The 20,525-nt window shown below is 48.8% G+C and overlaps 1 protein-coding gene across 5 annotated transcripts in view; it reads right to left on the minus strand.

Annotated features, from left to right (window-relative positions):
- LOC144799881 (zinc finger protein 10-like) overlaps positions 1-20,525 on the minus strand; it is a 122,688-nt gene that overhangs the window by 23,479 nt on the left and 78,684 nt on the right. For 4 of the 5 annotated variants that reach the window (XM_078671490.1, XM_078671487.1, XM_078671486.1 and 1 more), the window contains one exon: positions 18,175-18,288. In XM_078671490.1, the coding sequence (XP_078527616.1) occupies positions 18,175-18,288 (114 nt within the window). The remainder of the gene's footprint in view (positions 1-18,174; positions 18,289-20,525) is intronic. The other variant, XM_078671488.1, reaches the window with a different exon arrangement.

Below are 20,525 nucleotides of genomic sequence, written 5' to 3' on the forward strand. Positions count from 1 at the left end.
CCTATTTTTGAATGAATAAATGAATAACAGATAGCTCAAATAAATAAGAGTCAAGATTCGAGGTAGTAGGAGTTTCGCAGGTTTATTACAGCATAAAGGACAGGAACAGGACAACCTGCATAGGAATAGGATGGCAGGGCCCAGCAGCGCTGCTGGTGTCAGGATCGGGACAAGGGGAACGGATGGCTTTTGTAATAACAGTGCATGAGCATATATACATAACGCAAACACATAGCATTACATTACATTGCAATAGGCGTAGCAGTGGGTGGAGCAATAGGCGTGACGCGTAGCAGTCGCGAAAGATAAGGGCGAAAGTAGGTGTAACTGGGTGTAACAGGGCGTATACATAGACATGTGATGCAAACGTAACAGAATATGTCATGAATGGGGCGGAAACCATGGAGGGGGCTACCTAAGGAGCCGGGACCTCTAACCTGATGGTGCGCGCAAACTAGCAATGACGTATCACTAGGAGAAGCTGGGGGCTATGAACTCTGTGCTAGGAGCAGAGACTGAAGTCTGGAGAGTCAGGGCGACATGTACCTAAGCAGTATCTAGTATCTGATGTTTAGAGAACATGTTGATATAAACTAGAAGTTAGGAGGGGAAAGGCTAACTTGATTCTAAGACTGGACCATGCATTATTCTACATGTAGTGCGTGATGAAGAATATTAAATGACCATTAAATGCAGTATTTCTCTAACGTGGAGACGTGAAGGCTAGACAATGACGGAAACTATTGATGCAGTTCAGTAGCTTAGGAATGCAGAGAAGGAGGACTGGACTGATAGCTAGAATCATAACATACTCTTGGCAGACTCAGAGGCTGAGCCAGGCTGAACCGGGCACTGTGAGGCAGGAAGTAAGTGAAGGGTCGAGGATACAGGTGGGGGCTGTATCGCTCCTCAGCGAAGTTTCAGGAGACAGGAGCTGAATCTGATGTCCGGGCCCTTTTGAGGCCTAGAAACGGGGACTTTACAATGGAATAACGTGCACACTGAGAAACGTGGCAACGTAGCTTTACATAGGCCTGATATTCGTAGTATTCACGAGAACTGGAAACTGGCATACTAGAGGTGGACACAACTGTAATTGTGTCTTGAATCGAACATGGGGAATACATATGCATATTTAATCATGCACACATAACATATGATGGATGACACGTAGGGACACAGAACATGGCAAAATTTACTTTTCAACATTCCCTCCTTGTCACTACGTTTCCATCAGGAAACATCAATTTTCATGATACCATCTATCATTTCATACAGTATCATTTGCTCGTCTCGAATTATCCTGGAACGGGATCTAGAACGGGGCTTGGGACTAGGAATACAAGAGGTAGCACAAATGCCGCAAATCGCAGGGCCACATTGTATACAGAGGCAGCAGCTGAATATGATCGCTACTGCAATACCTAGAAAGGACAAGACTTTCCATCCCCAGGCGGAAATTATATTCCAGAACCAACCGGACCATGTCCAGGTGCCTGGATTTTGGTGTAACAGATGGGCAATTTTATGGAGTCTGGTTATAGCTGAATAAACAGACGGCGCGTTATTTGGAATGAAAATGCAGCAACTAGATCCGATGACTCTACAGGCCCCGCCCCTATCGGCCAGTATGACGTCAAGGACGAGACGATTCTGTAAAACGACAAATCTCATAGCAGATTGCTCTTCAGTTAAGTTACCTAGAGCAGAGGCAGTCTCATTTACTACAGCTTCAAGGGTTCTGGTTAACCTACGGATTAGCTTACTATTCTGGATAGGTCCTATAAAGAAAAAGAAACCTCTATTGAAATCTGTATACTGTTCTAGAGCAGTTTCAGTATAATCGACAATTGGGGACTCCCTTCTATGTCTAACGTGTACTAGATGTGTGTTTCTATGATAATCAGGTGGGGCTAGGAAAACAGGTGGCAGTAGGAAGGCAATGTAACAGGTTCCCTCCCAATCGAGGGGCAGACGAACATATGCGGTTTGACCACAAATAAAATAAGAATGACGTGAAGCTTTAAAAATAGATTTCCCACTGTCACTATACTTGACAATAGTAGTACAATCACTGTGTCCTACATGTACAGAACCATAATTTCGGACACATAATTCGCCTTTGACTGGTAGTACTGAAATAGCAGGTAAGTCTGGAGTAGTATCAGACTGAACATTCAAGACCATGAAATTCGAAGAATAATTACCTAAATTATACACTTCATTTTCTAGATCTAACCCTGTTCTGTGGGGAAGACCTTGCTTGTCTGGAAAACATGTACTGTTAAGAAAAGACATATCTGTTGAGGATGGCGTTAACGTGGACCATGCTCCACACGAACCATTATGTGAGAATGGATAAGGAAAAAGTGGCAGAACTCCCTTCGGTGTCTGGAAAGGGGGGAGTCGACCACACACCCAACAATTAGTGGCATTGCTGGTCTGGTGTGAGTAATGTAACATGCGGACAAAGGAATTATTTCGCATAGCGAGGCGGTAAGAGAGTTCATGAGGAGGCAGATCACTAAACGTATGCTCTACTGTAGCATTAGCAGACATATTTACATGAAGAACTGGGAAATACAAGAAAAATGCATAACTGGTGCAGGAAATCATAATGCTGAGAAATAATATGAAACATAGAAAAATGATACATCGGATTGAGTTTTGACTAACTCTCTCACTATGGGGGTCTATTTTATACATGTCAGAAACAGTCTAACCGTTTCACCTAGGGGAGGACTTAGACAATCAAACTGACTGACTTATTTTACTAGACCGGAGTTTTAGCTTGTACTCCTGTTGCGGAGTTTTCTCTAACAGGGGAGGGTTTGTAGCAATGTCTTTTGCGGGACAGTCCTTGAGAACAATATTTTGGCAATCCTTCAAATCCTGGGAAATGTTCTTTAAGACGGGTTTCAGTCCATTAAACTGTTTTACATGAGAAAGGTGCACCCAGCCTTTGCGACCTTCCAACTTCACGGCTGTACGGGTGGTGAGGAGGACCTGTCGGGGCTCTTTCCAGCGAGGCTCCAGCGGACTTGATCTGTCAAAATTCCTCACCATCACCATGGATCCTGGAACGATTTCATGCGGTGCCACCTCGGTATTGTCTGGAAATGCGGCGGCAACCTGTGAACGACATGAGTTGAGGGCAGACATCAAGGAAGCTAGGTAATCTGTCAGCATATTACTTGAAACATCGGTAATACTTCGGGGTCTAGGAGTACCCCACATATTAGGGGGGCGGCCGAAAACGACCTCATACGGGGACAGACCTGATCTGGAATGTGCGACCATGCGCATATAAAATAAAGCGACTGGTAGAGCTATCAGCCAGTCCACACCTTTCTCTTTACACACTTTTGCAATTCGGATTTTCAGAGTCTGGTTATGTCTCTCTACGAGACCGGCTGCTTCAGGATGGCGTACACAATGAAACTTCCACTGGTACCCTAACAACAGGGAAACATGCTTCATGAGTTCAGATGAGAATGGCTGGCCGTTGTCAGAATATACGACTCTAGGGAGTCCATAACGAGGGAAGAACTCACGAACCAACTGCTTGGCCGTGGTCGCGGCTGTGTAATCTGGGACTGGATATGCTTCTGTCCACCTGGACAAAGCGCATACAACTACAAGAACATACTTGAAACCTCGACATCGCTCCATCTGAATATAATCCATCTGGAGGACTTCAAAAGGATGGTCAGGGGGCTGGAATCCACCTTGTTCCACCGGGACACTTTTACCTGGATTAAACTGACAACATATCATACAGGTACGGACTTTCTGCTTGGCTGCAGCTCGTAAATGCTTGTTGAACCAAATGTTCTGGATACTGTCTAACATAGCTTTTTCTCCTAAATGTGCTGGACTATGTGCGGTATTAATAATGACTTGAACCATAGAGTCGGGGAGGAACCATGTGGCTCTACCCTTTGTTAACCATCCTTGATCTGTCTGGACCCCTCCTTGTTCGGACCATTTCTTGATTTCATCGGGAGTAGCATGTAACTGGATATCTATGACATCTTGTGTAGGGTCCTTAACTGTCATACATGTAGTCGGATCTGGAGTGTGTGTCATGTTAACTGGAATGTCTAGAGTCTGTGCTGTAAGCTTGGCTGTGCGATCTGCTAGATCGTTACCTTGAGAAATGGTGTCAGTAACTTTCGTATGTGCTTTGCATTTCATGATAGCAATAGATGTCGGTAAATGTATGGCATCTAACAGAGCTTGAATAAGGAGACCATGCTGAATCTTGGTTCCATGAGAAGTCATGAAACCTCTCTCCTGCCAGAGCACTCCGAAGTCGTGTACAACTCCAAATGCGTAGCGTGAATCTGTGTAAACATTAACTTTCAAGTTCTTGGCGTGTATGCAGGCTTGTGTCAGAGCAACTAGCTCTGCTGCTTGAGCGGACAGGGTGTCAATACGGTGTGTTTCAATAACTTCGGTGTTAGTAGTCACTGCATACGCGGCGACTAGTTCTCCTGTACTTGTTCTCATACATGAACCATCCACATAAAGTGTCAGGTCGGGATCTGGTAACGGAGTATCTGTCAGATCTTGTCTTGGCTTTGTCGTAATGTTAACTACTTCCACACAGTCATGTGTGGCAGAATTCGAAGTAACTGATGGTAACAATGTAGCAGGATTTAAAATGTTGCAGCGTCTGATTTCTATGTGTGGCTGGAACAGTGTCAATTCATAACCTGTTAAACGTGCAATTGTCAAGTGCTGAGTTTGTGTTCGGTTTAAAAGAACTTCCACGGAATGTGGAACTTGTACTGTCAAGGAGTGTCCTAAGACTATGGAATCACTTTGTCTGATAGCTAGTGCTGTGGCTGCAACTGACTTGAGGCACGCAGGCAGAGCCTGGGCTACAGGATCTAATGTGCTCGAAAAATAAGCACAGGGCTTGTATTGTCCTGCTTGATCTTGTGTGAGAACAGATAATGCTGTACCTTCGCGTTCAGTAACGAAAAGTGTAAAAGGCTTACTGTAGTTCGGTGTCGCTAGAACTGGAGCTTGGCATAGGGCTTTCTTTAACTCGTTGAAACTAAGTGTATGTTCAGATGTCCAAGGGAGGACAGTCGATACGGCTGCCTCCTGTGTCGTTAACTGTATCAGTGGCTTGGCTAGAAATGCATACTGGGGAATCCATTGTCTGCAATAAGAAGTAAGGCCAATAAAAGCACGTACCTCCTTCTGGGTCTTGGGCTGAGGAAGACTCGCTATTAACTGGATACGGTCTGGTGTCAACTGCCTACCCCTCTTGGACAGCAAGTGTCCTAAGTAGACCACTTGCTGGACACAGAATTGAAGCTTAGAAGGGGACACCTTGTGCCCCATCTCGGCTAGGAAATACAAGACTGTAAGGGATGCTCGCTCGCAAGCACGTTCAGAACGGGCTGTGATCAGTAGATCATCGACATACTGGAGCAGAGCAGTGTCAGTTGGCATGTGAATGTTGTCTAGTTGTCTCTTGAGTGCTTGACTGTAAATACTAGGACTTTCTGTGAAACCTTGAGGAGCTCGTGTGAACATATAGCTCCTTCCATTTAAACAAAATCCGAAAAGGAACTGGCTGTCTGAATGAATAGGGACACTGAAAAACGCGTTCTTGAGGTCTATGACAGTGAAGAACGTGGCTTCGGAATCAATGGCTGTCAATAGGGAAGAGATGTCTGGGACAACTGGGTACTGCGGAATAATACATTTATTAAGCTCTCGTAGGTCAATCACTAATCGATATACTGGGGGTGCATTTGGATCAGTACGTTTCATGACTGGAATGATCGGAGAATTACATACATTGGAGTCAGTTTCTACAACCACTCCTTGAGCCATGAGCTCGTCAATAATTTTGGATAAGGCTGCTACAGCCTCAGGTGGCAATCTGTACTGTCTGATTCGTGGTAACACTACACCTGGCTTGAGAGTCACACGATAGGGTGTGATTTGCATGTAACCTACATCAGTTGGACCTTGCGCCCATAAGTGCTGTGGAACATTAGACAGTCTTGAATCAAAATCTCGTAATACATAGTGACCCTTAAAGTCACGTAGGAACAATCGTATTCCCTCTGGGGAACAGCATATAACTGCACCTAACTCTTTCAGTGTCTTAATGCCTAATAGATTTTCTGGACATGACTTAGTAAGTAACAGATCAGTAGTGCGGGACAATGGACCTACTTCTAGAGTAACTGGCTTTGAAATCTCATTTACGATAGGTTTTCCTGAAAATCCAAGGGAAACATTTCTTGAGCCTGAGAGCGGAGCCCCTGGAACTTCGGCGTGACTAATTGTGGTCCTACTTGCCCCTGTATCAATCAAAAACTTTCTGTCTTTCCCTAATACTTGACTGTGAACATAGGGACCTTCTTGATCTACAGGTATCTCGATGAGAGGCAAGCCTACCTCCCTCTCTAGGCTGTTTCATGAATACTGTTGGTACTCTGGATACTCAGACTGTGCATACTGGTACATCTGCTGTGTGACATGCTGTGTTGCAGCGATAGGCTGCGGAGCTGTAACTGTCTGTGGTGCATTCTGTGGCTGAGGAATCTGTGAAACTTGTTCTTGTCTAGGCGGACGTGGTCTTTCTTTAGTCTTACCAGTAGCTATGTTGTGTTTCAGAACTGCACACTCATTTATAAAATGACCTGGCTGTTTACAATAATTGCAATTCCCTTTAACGGGAGCTGCAGGATGACTGGCTTGATTCGGACCCCTCTTCTGACTGTCTTGAGGAACAGATTGTGCAACTAGTACTTTCATCTTCGTGTCTTTCATACGTTTTCTTTCGTGTTCTTGTTCTTCCCTGATTCTATTCTGGTGGTATTGAAGCATCTGCAACATCTGGGACGGGGTATTAGCTTGCCAGGTACTTTCGACTTTCAAAACTCGATTTTTAATTTGTGGGCTTGAATTCTCGACTAATTTAGTAACAAAAAGGTGAGGGTATGACTCACTACTTGTCTTGAGGCCACTGTTGATGCTGAAACATTTTTCAAATCTAGAATAAAAATCACTAATATCCTCATCTTGCTTCTGTTTACAGGCTGAGATTGCATCCCAGTCTTCTTTTCTAGTTGTCAATAATCTGGGTAAAACTTGTATTAATAATTCCGGTAATTCTTTACATTTATCTCCTAGACCGGTACCTGGTACTCGTATCTTATCTTCAGCTTCTAGGACTGCCCAATCGATCTTTTTCTCTCCCACCTCCCATTCTTTTTCCTTGAGCTTTTCATACACCCGTGCGGGCAGCAGAACTTTTAACATTTTAATTATATCTGGATACGTGTATTCTCCCATACGGAGCATGTCTTTTAATTCTCTATGGAACCCTGCTGGATCTTTGTCATGACAGGGAATTAATTTCTTCATCTCAAGGAGTTCCATCTTTGTAATCGGAGTGTAAACAAACACTCGTTCTAGTTCGCTACCCGTTCCTCTAACTGGGTGGACTTCTCGTAACGGATTCTGTCTCTCCATGTAAAATGGTTTACTTTCTGGGGGTGAGACATGAACAAAATGCGGGTTCAGAAACGTTCTATATTTGTGACGCTGTTCTAGAATGACACTAATTAAATCGGTACCTAAACCTTTCCATCTATACTGGAGTAACTCGTTCAGGACATCATGTAACGGACCTGGATCAGAGTGTTGACCCTCATACAAAGTAATGAGGTGCTGAATCATATACATACCCACCAGTCGTTGTTCGGCTGGGGGCATTTTCAGAAACATTTGTGCCACTATTTCGTCTGGAAAAGTGATAGAATCAGTAATCCATCGGACTGCTGATCGGGCTAGTTCTTGTTCATGCATGGTACTTAACTCACTGTAACCGATTCGTGATTTCAAAATGTGATCGGTAGCTTGAAACACTTGTTCTAGTGAACCTTGTTCTGGTGCTGGAGAATGAAAAGTAGACTTGTGTTCTAGGCGTAAATGGCGATCTGGAAATCTAGATTTTCCTACATACGCTATTCTGGCGGGATTCTCGTCGCCTATCTCTTCAGTATCAGAGTTACTTTCTTTCTCGCTTACTTGTGCTGCTTTACGTTGTTCGTGTATCTTTATTATTTCTCTACGGATTTTCTTGTACATACTCTCCATAGCACCGACGGTCTTGTGCTTACCCTCGGCTATATTATCACTCCACCTTGTCAGGGTTTTCATTTCGGCCGGATCTTTAGACGGGTAATCTTGTTCTCTTATTAGACAATTGATCAGAAACTTTAATATCATGAGCTGGATCTCGGCTTTCCTTTGAGACATGGCCTCACTAATACTTTCTGGATCATCCCCTGTACGGATGAAACGATATATTCTGTCTAGATCTTCTTTCATATTCGGTAAGGTGACTAGATACTCGGCCACCTTTCTTACGCGGAATGAATATAAAACCATATTATCCTCGCCTGGGACTGGATCATAGCCGCATTCGGCAAGGGATTTTCTTATTTCTGCTACAGTCTGATGTCTAGGCGTACGCTGGGACGCTTGTGCATGTAATTCGGCTGTCGTTAAACGCTTGTGTGGCGGCGGGGTTTGAGGAGTACCTCCCCCTGCGGCCCCTAAACTAGAGTCGTCTACTGAGGCTCTTCGTCCTGGCAGAGTGGGAAATGGAAATGCAGGCTGGACTTGTATGGCGGGCTGGACCGGGGGTACCGTAACAGGTACTCCGGTGTCTGGAGGAGCGGGAAGTGCCTGATTTACAGGGACTGGCGGGGCGCGAACAGGATTTGCATATTCTGGGACTGTGTCGTCCAAATAGGACGAAATAAAAATATCAGCTGCGGTCTGTTTGTGACGTAGTTTGGTCGGAACTAATGGTGGCGGGAAATTACTGGATGCCTCTGGGGTCGCTTTTGGCAAGCCCTCGGCAAAGAGAGGATACATACCCCTATTAAGGGCATGCCTCTGTCTGTCTGACTGTTCGGCTTTGACTTGTTCACCTATCTCGATTAGTTCTTTTTCTTGTGCTCGTTCTAAGGATTCTCTACTTAATTCTGACTTTCTGATTTCCTTTTCAGTTCTTTTATGAGCTTCTTTGCGCCATAACTCGATGGCATCTTTCTGTGACTGTCTGGCTTTCTTTTTCCATAATGCCTCTTCTACTCGCATGATGCACTCGGCATCCCATGTACCCGATACGGGCCATCTATACTTTTCTTCTAACTGTTTGGTATACTCTACCCATAAATCTAGATACAATATGGCGCTTATGCCATGCTTCTGATACATAAAATGACCTGGACTGTCCCTAGGCGGAACTGGAACTGCTGCTTCCAGCAGACCCTTTCTGGTTTTTAACTGACGTAATTTCGAAAAGAGCGGCATGACTGAACTATAATCTAGACACAATACAATACACAATAAACACGATACTTATTCCCCATTCATACCACGACATTAAAATACATGAAGAACATTTAAAAATAACAGTTCGAACAGAGTACTACCTGGAATACGGAACACAGAATACATGAATTTTCTCGAGAACAGAACTGACTAGAACAGGAACTAGATGCACTGCTGAAACAGTACGAAACTTACCGGTCTCATAAAGAGACACGTCAGGACCCGCATCCACCGAAGTGGACACTTCGTTTGTGGGTCTGTGTACCACCAACCCACGGACCAGAGTCAATTAGATTGACCCTGTCTAGATACCACCCCAGTAACGGTACTCACCGGGCAGCAAGAACGGAAGGCCTCGGACTGGACTGGACTGCTTGGACGCCGGACGGGCGAACTTCGGACTTCAGTTACGGGTGGGCCTCCGGATACCTCGGACCTTGGACCCTTGGCTTGGGCTCTGGTCGGGACTCGCCGCGTTCCTCCACCGTCTCGTTTGGATGCTGGACCGCCTCCTCCGTCTCCTCCGTGGGCCTGAGGGATACTTGGAGCAGAAATATCTGCCGGTGCGCAGAAGAGTTCCGTCACGACTGCAGAGGGTCAGGGGGTCGGCGTGGCTTCACCGACGCGTGGGGAAAGGGCAAGTCCCTGTTCGGGCGCCATTATGTGGTAAATAAATAAATAATACCCTATTTTTGAATGAATAAATGAATAACAGATAGCTCACATAAATAAGAGTCAAGATTCGAGGTAGTAGGAGTTTCGCAGGTTTATTACAGCATAAAGGACAGGAACAGGACAACCTGCATAGGAATAGGATGGCAGGGCCCAGCAGCGCTGCTGGTGTCAGGATCGGGACAAGGGGAACGGATGGCTTTTGTAATAACAGTGCATGAGCATATATACATAACGCAAACACATAGCATTACATTACATTGCAATAGGCGTAGCAGTGGGTGGAGCAATAGGCGTGACGCGTAGCAGTCGCGAAAGATAAGGGCGAAAGTAGGTGTAACTGGGTGTAACAGGGCGTATACATAGACATGTGATGCAAACGTAACAGAATATGTCATGAATGGGGCGGAAACCATGGAGGGGGCTACCTAAGGAGCCGGGACCTCTAACCTGATGGTGCGCGCAAACTAGCAATGACGTATCACTAGGAGAAGCTGGGGGCTATGAACTCTGTGCTAGGAGCAGAGACTGAAGTCTGGAGAGTCAGGGCGACATGTACCTAAGCAGTATCTAGTATCTGATGTTTAGAGAACATGTTGATATAAACTAGAAGTTAGGAGGGGAAAGGCTAACTTGATTCTAAGACTGGACCATGCATTATTCTACATGTAGTGCGTGATGAAGAATATTAAATGACCATTAAATGCAGTATTTCTCTAACGTGGAGACGTGAAGGCTAGACAATGACGGAAACTATTGATGCAGTTCAGTAGCTTAGGAATGCAGAGAAGGAGGACTGGACTGATAGCTAGAATCATAACATACTCTTGGCAGACTCAGAGGCTGAGCCAGGCTGAACCGGGCACTGTGAGGCAGGAAGTAAGTGAAGGGTCGAGGATACAGGTGGGGGCTGTATCGCTCCTCAGCGAAGTTTCAGGAGACAGGAGCTGAATCTGATGTCCGGGCCCTTTTGAGGCCTAGAAACGGGGACTTTACAATGGAATAACGTGCACACTGAGAAACGTGGCAACGTAGCTTTACATAGGCCTGATATTCGTAGTATTCACGAGAACTGGAAACTGGCATACTAGAGGTGGACACAACTGTAATTGTGTCTTGAATCGAACATGGGGAATACATATGCATATTTAATCATGCACACATAACATATGATGGATGACACGTAGGGACACAGAACATGGCAAAATTTACTTTTCCACAACAGGAGGATGCAATGTATCGGGTCAGTCACATTTTACAAGGGTTTGTTTTTAACAGCAGAAGGTGCAGAGCAGAAAAGAGAAAGGTGTAGCATCAAGTAACTCTCACGAGGTCATCTGGTCCTCATTTCTGGATTGCGTCGCGGTGTAAGGTACAGACCCTGCTCATGCATCCTTCCTTGCCCTATAATCAGCCACAGCAGCTCTCTTTGAGCCCCTTCCATTTCTGCTACCATTCAGCCCTTCCGCCCTACATTTCGTGAAGCTGTTACTGAAATAATACCACTATCGCACAGTGTAGGACAGCGCCGCTTGTTGACATGGGCACCCCCCACTGTTTGTCTGGTACCTGATGCAATTTTGACACAAGTGCACTGGGTTCCTGCTATCCAGGGCCCCAGTGCCAGACCCCTTCCCCTAAAAACTGTACAAGTGGTCCCCAATTGGCCATTCCTTTGGCACCCCGATACGCCTCTAGTGAATGGTACCTCGAGTACCCTGGCATGGGTACTAAAGGGGGTCCCTAAGGGCTGCAGCATGTATTGTCCCACCTAAGGGACCCCTCGCCCAACTCATGCAGACTGCAAGCTGCGTGCCTTGGTGCAGAGAAAAATGACATATAACATGTGAAATGACATGACATGGCACACATGCCTGTGAGCCATGCCTGCACACACTGCAGGCAGTGTAGGTAACCCACCCCTACAGCAGGACTTAAAGCCCTAGGGCAGGGTGCATTATACTACCCGTGTCGGCATACCTGCATGAGGCAATATGCTCCTGTGAGGTATGAGTCAATTCTTAGATATGACAAGTGAACAGGGAGGCCATAACGAGTACATGTGCTGGACACTGGTAATAACGAGTTCCCCAGATACAGGACGGCTTCACGGAAATCTATAGTGCTTGGTATGAAACACATTGAATTAATAAGCCCACACTGACTCCAGTGGTGGCTTTATTAATACATGCACCCAGAGAGTACCAGAGGTACCCCCTGAAACCTACCAGCCTCTAGTGGGCTGGCTGACTGGGGTTGACGAGCCTGCCACCACAGCCAGGTTTCTGACCCCCTGCAGGGGAGAGCCTAAGCTCTGAGGGCAGAAACAATGCCTGCTCCAGCCCGAGGTCATGTCACCGCCTCCAAGCAGGATGGCTCAGTAATCCGCATATCAATGCCGGAGGCTTCAAAGGCCTCGGCCGCCTTCGGTATGTGACCACAGCTTCTCCATTAGGGGAATTCCAACTTCCTGCCCTGTGCCCATTTAGCAGCAGGCAGCAGGGCAGGCGGGAAATTAGATATGCAGGGAGGCATGGGGCACTACCAGGTCAGTTACGCCTCTAACATGAGCGGCCCACCTTTAGGAAAATTTCCCCATCTTGGTGATGGCAGAACCAGGAACTCTGGGAACAGGGTTATGCCCATTTCCCATAGGAAGTGGTCATATAGGGGTTTGCTGACCCCAAGGGTAAGTAGCCATTGGCTACCACCCTTCACTCTGCTTAATGCCCCTGAATCTAGCACTTAGGGCAGCCCCTGGCACCTGAAAAGCAGATTCTGTTGACCTAAGAAGGCAGACACCGAGCAGCCGCAAAAAGCAAGAACTTAGGAGCAGCAATTGACTTGGTGCCAACCCTGTCAGGCCTGTCTGCTGTCCCCGACAATTACGCAAAGACGACTCGTCCTGTAGGTTCCCTTCCTCCATAAGCCTGATAGGACTGCCAGCACTTCAAGGAGCAACCAGCATCCCTGTGAAGTAGCAGAGCTGCTTCCCTGCAGGCACCCAAAAAGAACCGCGAGGACTCCGGGCCGCCAAAAACCCTACACTTCACCAGGGCCTCCCAGCCCGAGTCGAAGTGGGGCAATGGTGCCAATGAGGTCAGGAGACCCTCCAGAGTCAAACCCCACCTCTGGTTTGCCCAGACTGAACTCTTAGTCGTCGTCTGCAGCCTCTTTGTGCAGGCTGCTTCAACTGTGAGTGTCTCCGGATGCCTAAAAGCACCACTGCACCTGAGCCCCACAGCCTGAGGTGAAGTGGAACGACTGTGTACCTATGCGCCCGAGCATCTAAAGGAACGAGCCCCCATGGGTTCAACTGGGCTGGCCCCCCGTCACAGCTTGCTGCCTCTTTTTCCCAGGAATGTGTTGAAACCAACAGGGCACCAGACACTGAAAAGCACCTCTGCATCCGGACGCCCCAACGCCTACCGAGGTGACTTGTTGGTGCTACCTTGGACCTTGCCCCATACTTAACTTAACTCCAGAAGTTTGGTCCTGTAAGTCGCTGCTATGTACCTGTATGCAGTATGTGTGTTTTTCTCCACAGGAAATCATTGGCGCATTAGAGACAGTACAAGTGTCTTTACCTGCTTTCTTCAAAACTGCTATTTTAAAAAGTTAACAAAGTTCTTGGTGTCAAAAATTCTATAAAAATATGTGCTATTTTTCTATATTGGTGTGGATCTCCTTATTGAGAGTGTGTGTATCATTTATTGACTATGTGTCTATATAACGGATGTATGACGTTTCAACGCATGCTTTTACCAAGCATGCCTTTACAACGCAAGTATTACAACGCAAGTCGTTACAACGACTTGCGTTGGGGGCGCTGGATAGTGGAATAGTTTAATTTTCTATTCCAACTCCAGTCCCCGTGGATAGTAGGGAAGGTGTTGGACAGAAAATTAAATTATTCCCTATCCAACAGCGCCCTTCAGCGAAAGTCGTTGTAACGCTTGCGTTGTAATTCCTGCGTTGCAATGGTAGTGCGTGGTAAAAGTTTAGTTGTAAACGATGTTCCCCCTATATAACAACATGCTAACACTCCTCCTCTGATAAGCCAAAGGCTTCTCGACCACACTACCACAAAAAGAGCACCTTGGGATTGTCAAAGCAAGCCCTCGTCCACTCATAAGGGATACCCTTTTGAAATTTAATTTTTCAATACATAAGTGTCACTATTGTAATGGTTCCGCCCAAAGAAAGTTCAAATATAAATTATTGGTGGAGGATAACAGCTAAATATTGTTTTCACTTAGTTCTACAACAGAGGTCTACTTGCTTTGTGGCAGACACATTAGATACTGCTGACCTTGAGGGTGCTTTCTTGTTTGCAAATACATTCCCTAGATTTATGTCACTTGTGATTTGCCTTTCTTTAAATTCCTATGTACAGCTGATCTTTCCATGCGAAAGGCAAGCCCCTGTGCACCATTCCACGGCACGTATGCTTTAATGGCTGTCAATCCTGTCTCTTCGTACACTTCGTAAGACTCATCTGTGCTGCGACCAGACTTAAGACTCTCTACAATTATCAACCAGGCGCACCCTCCTCTATCTGTGGACAGACAACTTCAAGGTTCAGAATATGTGTGAAGCACCTAAAACTAGAAATTACATTTTTACCTGAATGTGCTGAATTCAGCATTCGGCACCGGATCATTGGGAAATATTTGCTTTTCTTCCCCAAACTCTTGCTTGAAGCTATTATAAGAATACTGACCTTACTTGTCAAGAGGTCCTTCCAGCTGCCCATACCTTGCGGTGGGTGATTTTATTTGCACGCTCTGGTGAACTTCAGGATGCTTTTGCTCCTGATGTTTTTTCTGCTTTGATATGTTTTAGAATTTCATACCATTAAGCGGTGCAGCCTTTTGACCTCGTCTCCATGAAGCCTGATCTTCTTCAGTACTGGCAGAAGTGTTATAGGCGGAAAGATGTACAACAGACCGCAACTCCACTCGCAACGAAAAGCGTCGCCGAGCGAGTGCCGCCTTGGAAATTCCAACGTGCAGAATTGCTGACATTGCGCGTTCTCTTCGGTGGCGAATAGATCTAACCAAGGCTCTCCCCACTGTTGAAAGAGGCCTTGCACCACCTCCGAGTGCAGCCGCCATTCATGATCCATCATGCACCTGCGGCTGAGTCGTCCACTCTGGCGTTCAGAGAACCTGCCAGGTGTTGAACCACCAGGGTCACGCCCTGGCGTTCCAGCCATTGCCAGAGGCGCAGAGCCTCCTGGCAGAGGGTCCACGACCCCACCCCGCCCTGTTTGTTGCAGTACCACATGGCGTCGTGTTGTCCGTGAACACCTGCACTACTCTTTCCCGGACAGAGGGAAGGAATGCCTTCAGAGCAAGATGAATCGCCCGGAGCTCCAGAAGGTTGATGTGAAGCCCGTACTCTGCCGGAGACCAGAGGCCTCTGATCTCAGCCTCTCCCATGTGGCCGCCCCACCCCAGAAGGGAGGCATCTGTTGCCATAGTGTGGTCTGGTTGGGGAAGGGAGAGGGATCTGCCACTGACCCAATCCTGGTTCGTAAGCCACCACTGCAGTTGTCGAGCAGTGCCCTCCGAGATCTGGACGCAATCGGACAGATTCCCCTTATGCTGTGCCCACTGGAACTTCAGGTCCCACTGCAGAGCCCGCACATGCCATCTGGCATGATCGATCAGCAGGATGCAGGAGGCCATGAGGCCCAGAAGCCTCAGGGTCAGAATGACCGAAACCCGGGACAGAGGCTGAAAGATCGGAATCATAGCCCGAATATCCCGGATTCACTGTTCGGGAGGATAGACCCAAAACCACATCGTGTCCAGAACCACTCAGATGAAGAGGAGCTTCTGAGAGGGAATCAGGTGCGACTTCAGCACATTGATGGAGAACCCCAGCAAATGCAGGAGGTCGGCCGTAGTCTGGAGGTGGGAGACGACTGCCTGGGGCGAGCCTGCCTTCAACAGCCAGTAGTCGAGATAGGATAAGAATGAAACCCCCTGGTCTGCGCAGATGAGCTGCGATCTACGCCATCACTTTCGTGAACACCCAAGGGGCACCTGTAAGGCCAAAGGGGAGCATGGTGAACTGAAAGTGCTTGTGGCCAACCGTGAACCGCAGGTAACGCCGATGGGCCGGCAGGATGGGGATGTGAAAATAAGCGTCCTTCAAGTCCAACGCTACCATCCAGTCTTGCGGGTCGAGGGCAGACAAGACCTGAGCAAGCGCCAACACTTGAACTTCTCCTTCCGGAGGAAGCAATTGACGTCCCTGAGGTCCAAGATAGGACGTAGGCCCTTGTCCTTCTTGGGAACCAGAAAGTAGTGGCCTACTTCTGAGACAGGAACACGCTCGATGGTTCCCTTGGCCAAGAGAGCCCTAACTTCCTGCTGGAGAAGGGCCAGATGATCCACCGACATGCGGGGTGGAAAACAGGGACAAAAGTACCCATTGGTGCCGGATCTGTGTTGAGGTCAGGATGGAGGCTGGAGTCGACGCTGGCCGGGGAGCCAACCAGTGCCGAACACAGTAGTGGTGCCAGAGGAAGCGGCGCCGGCGGAGGTGTAACAAGGTCAACTGCCGCCAATCGGGATTGAGGCCTAGATCCAAGGGGGGCCTGCGGCACCGAGGCCGGAGCCGGTGGTGGCAAAGACCTAGGCCCCCTACCAAGTCCGCGGGCCGGAAGGCACGCCGGCGGGGTCGGATCAGCCAACGACAAGGAGAAGTCGAAGAGCGTCGGTGCTTCCTCGACTTCTTTTTGTGCTTCGACTTACCCGACCCAGAGTTTGAAGACTTCAATGATTTGTTGGATTCTGATGGCTCTGCGACTGGTCCCTCGACCTCCCTCTGGACCAGGACCTCAAACGGCACGCAGTCGACTGTTGGCATTCAAGCAGCTTTCGGGACCGCTCCCGCAAAGCCTTCGGTGTCAACAATCGACAGCGGGAGCACGACTTGGGATCATGGTCGCACTCCAGGCAAAAGAGCACACGCTGTGCAAACCCGTCACCGACATCAGCCGGTTACAGGAACCGCAGGCCTTAAAACCGGGCATTCTTTGTGCACCTGCTCGGAGTCGAAGACTCGAAAAAAGAAGTTGACAAAAGTCGAGAAAAACAGTCAAAAAATTACTGAGTTACGCTCTTCCCGGATCTGCGCTGGCCGCCGTGGAAAAAGAAAGAACAGCATGTGATGGCGGCGTCTAAGTAGCTGCCGCAACGTCATCCCGGTGATCACGACGCCGACGACAGACTCTGAGCCGACCGACGCCACCTTCCGAAGCGCAGAGGTAATGCTGACAAAAAAACTTTTCGGATCCAGGCTGATGCCTGGGGGTAATTCTAAGGTAAGGAATCTATAACTAGCGTGTTTCTTTCAGATATAGGATGACAGTCTAATGATGAAATAAAACAGCTAATTTGTACTTATCTATACCAAACTGTTTCTCCTACCCTTCTGTGCATGTTCACAATACACCATCTCTTCTACTCACGTGTGCCAACACTAACCCACGTCTCCTCCTCAAGTGTGCGTGGCTTCTGTAGGCCACCTCTCCTGCTGACTGCATTTGTCTACACCTGAGCACATCTTCCTCCCACCTTGGTCTACACCTCACATCTCCCATCCACATGTTTGTCTCTGTAGATTACATCCCCCGTCTACATATGTTCATCTACACCAAACCACATCTCTTGCTCACATACGTGTCTACACCAGACAACTTTCCCAGCCCATGGGTGTTTGTCTTCCCCAGATCAAATATCCTGCACAGGTGTGTTTGTTTATACCAGACCACATCGGCTTGCTTACACGATAATACATCTCCTGCTCACATGAGCACTTCTGCACCAGACCATTTGTCCTGCTCACATATGTATCTGCATCAGAACACATTTCCTCCCATGTGCTTGTCTACAGAGGGACACTTGTTCTGCCTATGTCTGCGTATCTACACCACACCACATCCCTGCTCACGTGTGCATGTCTGCATCAACCACATCTCCTGCAACATAGGCATGTCTGCCCCTAAGCACATCTCCTTTCTGAGTTTGTGTTTCTACAACAGACACATCCCCAGAGCACACAACCCACTTGTCAAAGGTGGAATATCTTGTGTCCACTCACTTGGGGATTGAGGACTGCGGGCTCGTGGCTCCAAGTGCTGTTGGTCACCGGGGTACAACGGTGAGTCTTCTTCAGGTTGTACGGTGAAGGCAGCAGGGACAACAGGAAAACCTGCTTTAAGACATAAATAGACTCAGATAAACATGAGGCAGGTCACTGCTGGCTACAGCCTGGGACACGAGAGAGGAATGGAAACAAGCATTGAAAATGCAATAGGTCTCGCAATAGAAGAGTTTGACATTTTTCGTTTTGCAAATGGATGAGTGACACCTATAGCATTTGGAATGCAACATGTTTTGTATTTACGTGACTTATATGGCAGCTCTGGTCGTTATGCTACATCTCTAGATAGTTTTATCTTTCGCAAATGTGACACCTATTGTAACACAATATGTGTTGTGAGGGTGAGTGAGGGTGAGGGGTTGAGGGTGAGGGGTTGAGGGTGAGGGGTTGAGGGTGAGTGAGGGTGAGGGTGAGTGAGGGTGAGGGGTTGAGGGTGAGGTGTTGAGGGTGAGTGAGGGTGAGGTGTTGAGGGTGAGTGAGGGTGAGGGTGAGGGGTTGAGGGTGAGTGAGGGTGAGGGTGAGTGAGTGTGAGGGGTTGAGGGTGAGTGAGGGTGAGGGTGAGTGAGGGTGAGGGGTTGAGGGTGAGTGAGTGTGAGGGTGAGGCTGAGGGGTTGAGGGTGAGTGAGGGTGAGTGAGAGTGAGGGTGAGTGAGGGGTTGAGGGTGAAGGGTTGAGGGTGGGTGAGGGTGAGGGGTTGAGGGTGAGTGAGGGTGAGGGGTTGAGGGTGAGTGTGGGTGAGGGTGAGTGAGGGTGAGGTGTTGAGGGTGAGTGAGGGTGAGGGGTTGAGGGTGAGTGAGGGTGAGTGAGTGTGAGGGGTTGAGGGTGAGTGAGGGTGAGGGTGAGTGAGGGTGAGGGGTTGAGGGTGAGTGAGGGTGAGGGTGAGGCTGAGGGGTTGAGGGTGAGTGAGGGTGAGTGAGAGTGAGGGTGAGTGAGGGGTTGAGGGTGAAGGGTTGAGGGTGGGTGAGGGTGAGGGGTTGAGGGTGAGTGAGGGTGAGGGGTTGAGGGTGAGTGAGGGTGAGGCGTTGAGGGTGAGTGAGGGTGAGGGTGAGGGTGGGTGAGGGTGAGTGAGGGTGAGGGTGAGTGAGGGTGAGTGAGGGTGAGGGGTTGAGGGTGAGTGAGGGTGAGTGAGGGTGAGTGAGGGTGAGGGGTTGAGGGTGAGTGAGGGTGAGGGGTTGAGGGTGAGTGAGGGTGAGGGTGAGTGAGAGTGAGGGGTTGAGGGTGAGTGAGGGTGAGGGTGGGTGAGGGGTTGAGGGTAAGTGAGGGTGAGGGTGAGGCTGAGGGGATGAGGGTGAGTGAGGGTGAGTGAGAGTGAGGGTGAGTGAGGGGTTGAGGGTGAAGGGTTGAGGGTGGGTGAGGGTGAGGGGTTGAGGGTGAGTGAGGGTGAGGGGTTGAGGGGTTGAGGGTGAGTGAGGGTGAGGCATTGAGGGTGAGTGAGGGTGAGGGTGAGTGTGGGTGAGGGTGAGTGAGGGTGAGGGTGAGTGAGGGTGAGTGAGGGTGAGGGTGAGTGAGGGTGAGTGAGGGTGAGTGAGGGTGAGGGGTTGAGGGTGAGTGAGGGTGAGTGAGGGTGAGTGAGGGTGAGGGGTTGAGGGTGAGTGAGGGTGAGGGGTTGAGGGTGAGTGAGGGTGAGGGTGAGGGTGAGGGGTTGAGGGTGAGTGAGGGTGGGTGGGGGTGGGTGAGGGTGGGTGAGGGGTTGAGGGTGAGTGAGGGTGCGGGTGAGGGGTTGAGGGTGAGTGAGGGTGAGGGTGGGTGGGGGTGGGTGAGGGTGGGTGAGGGTGAGGGGTTGAGGGTGAGTGAGGGTGAGGGTGGGTGAGGGTGGGTGAGGGTGAGTGAGGGTGAGGGGTTGAGGGTGAGGGGTTGAGGGTGAGGGGTTGAGGGTGAGTGAGGGTGAGGTGTTGAGGGTGAGTGAGGGTGACAGCGTTTCTTTTCAAAGGCAACCGAAGTGCAAACACAAGTGGATCCCTGCCCCTCACACGATGGTTTTTAGGGTACAAATGTACAACGGCCGCCTGTGGGTCCTCGCCGGGCTTCCGAGAGGCAGGAAATACCGTTTGCATTCTTAAATTGCGAAGTTGTAGTGGGGGAGGGGGGGTGTTGGACAGGCCCCATGAAGGGCTCGCTCCCTCCCCGCAGGACAGGGCCCGGGTCCCGGCCTTCCAGGTACTACCCACAGAACAAACCCGCAACCCGTCCCCCATGGGACGCCTGCTCCCGGATGTCCCTGTGTCACGGGCCCGGGCCACCGTCAGCACCATTGCCCGGCCCAGCCGCCATCTTGGACACGGCACCACG

This window comes from Lissotriton helveticus, chromosome 12, assembly GCF_964261635.1.
Source record: "Lissotriton helveticus chromosome 12, aLisHel1.1, whole genome shotgun sequence".
Lineage (NCBI taxonomy): Eukaryota > Metazoa > Chordata > Amphibia > Caudata > Salamandridae > Lissotriton > Lissotriton helveticus.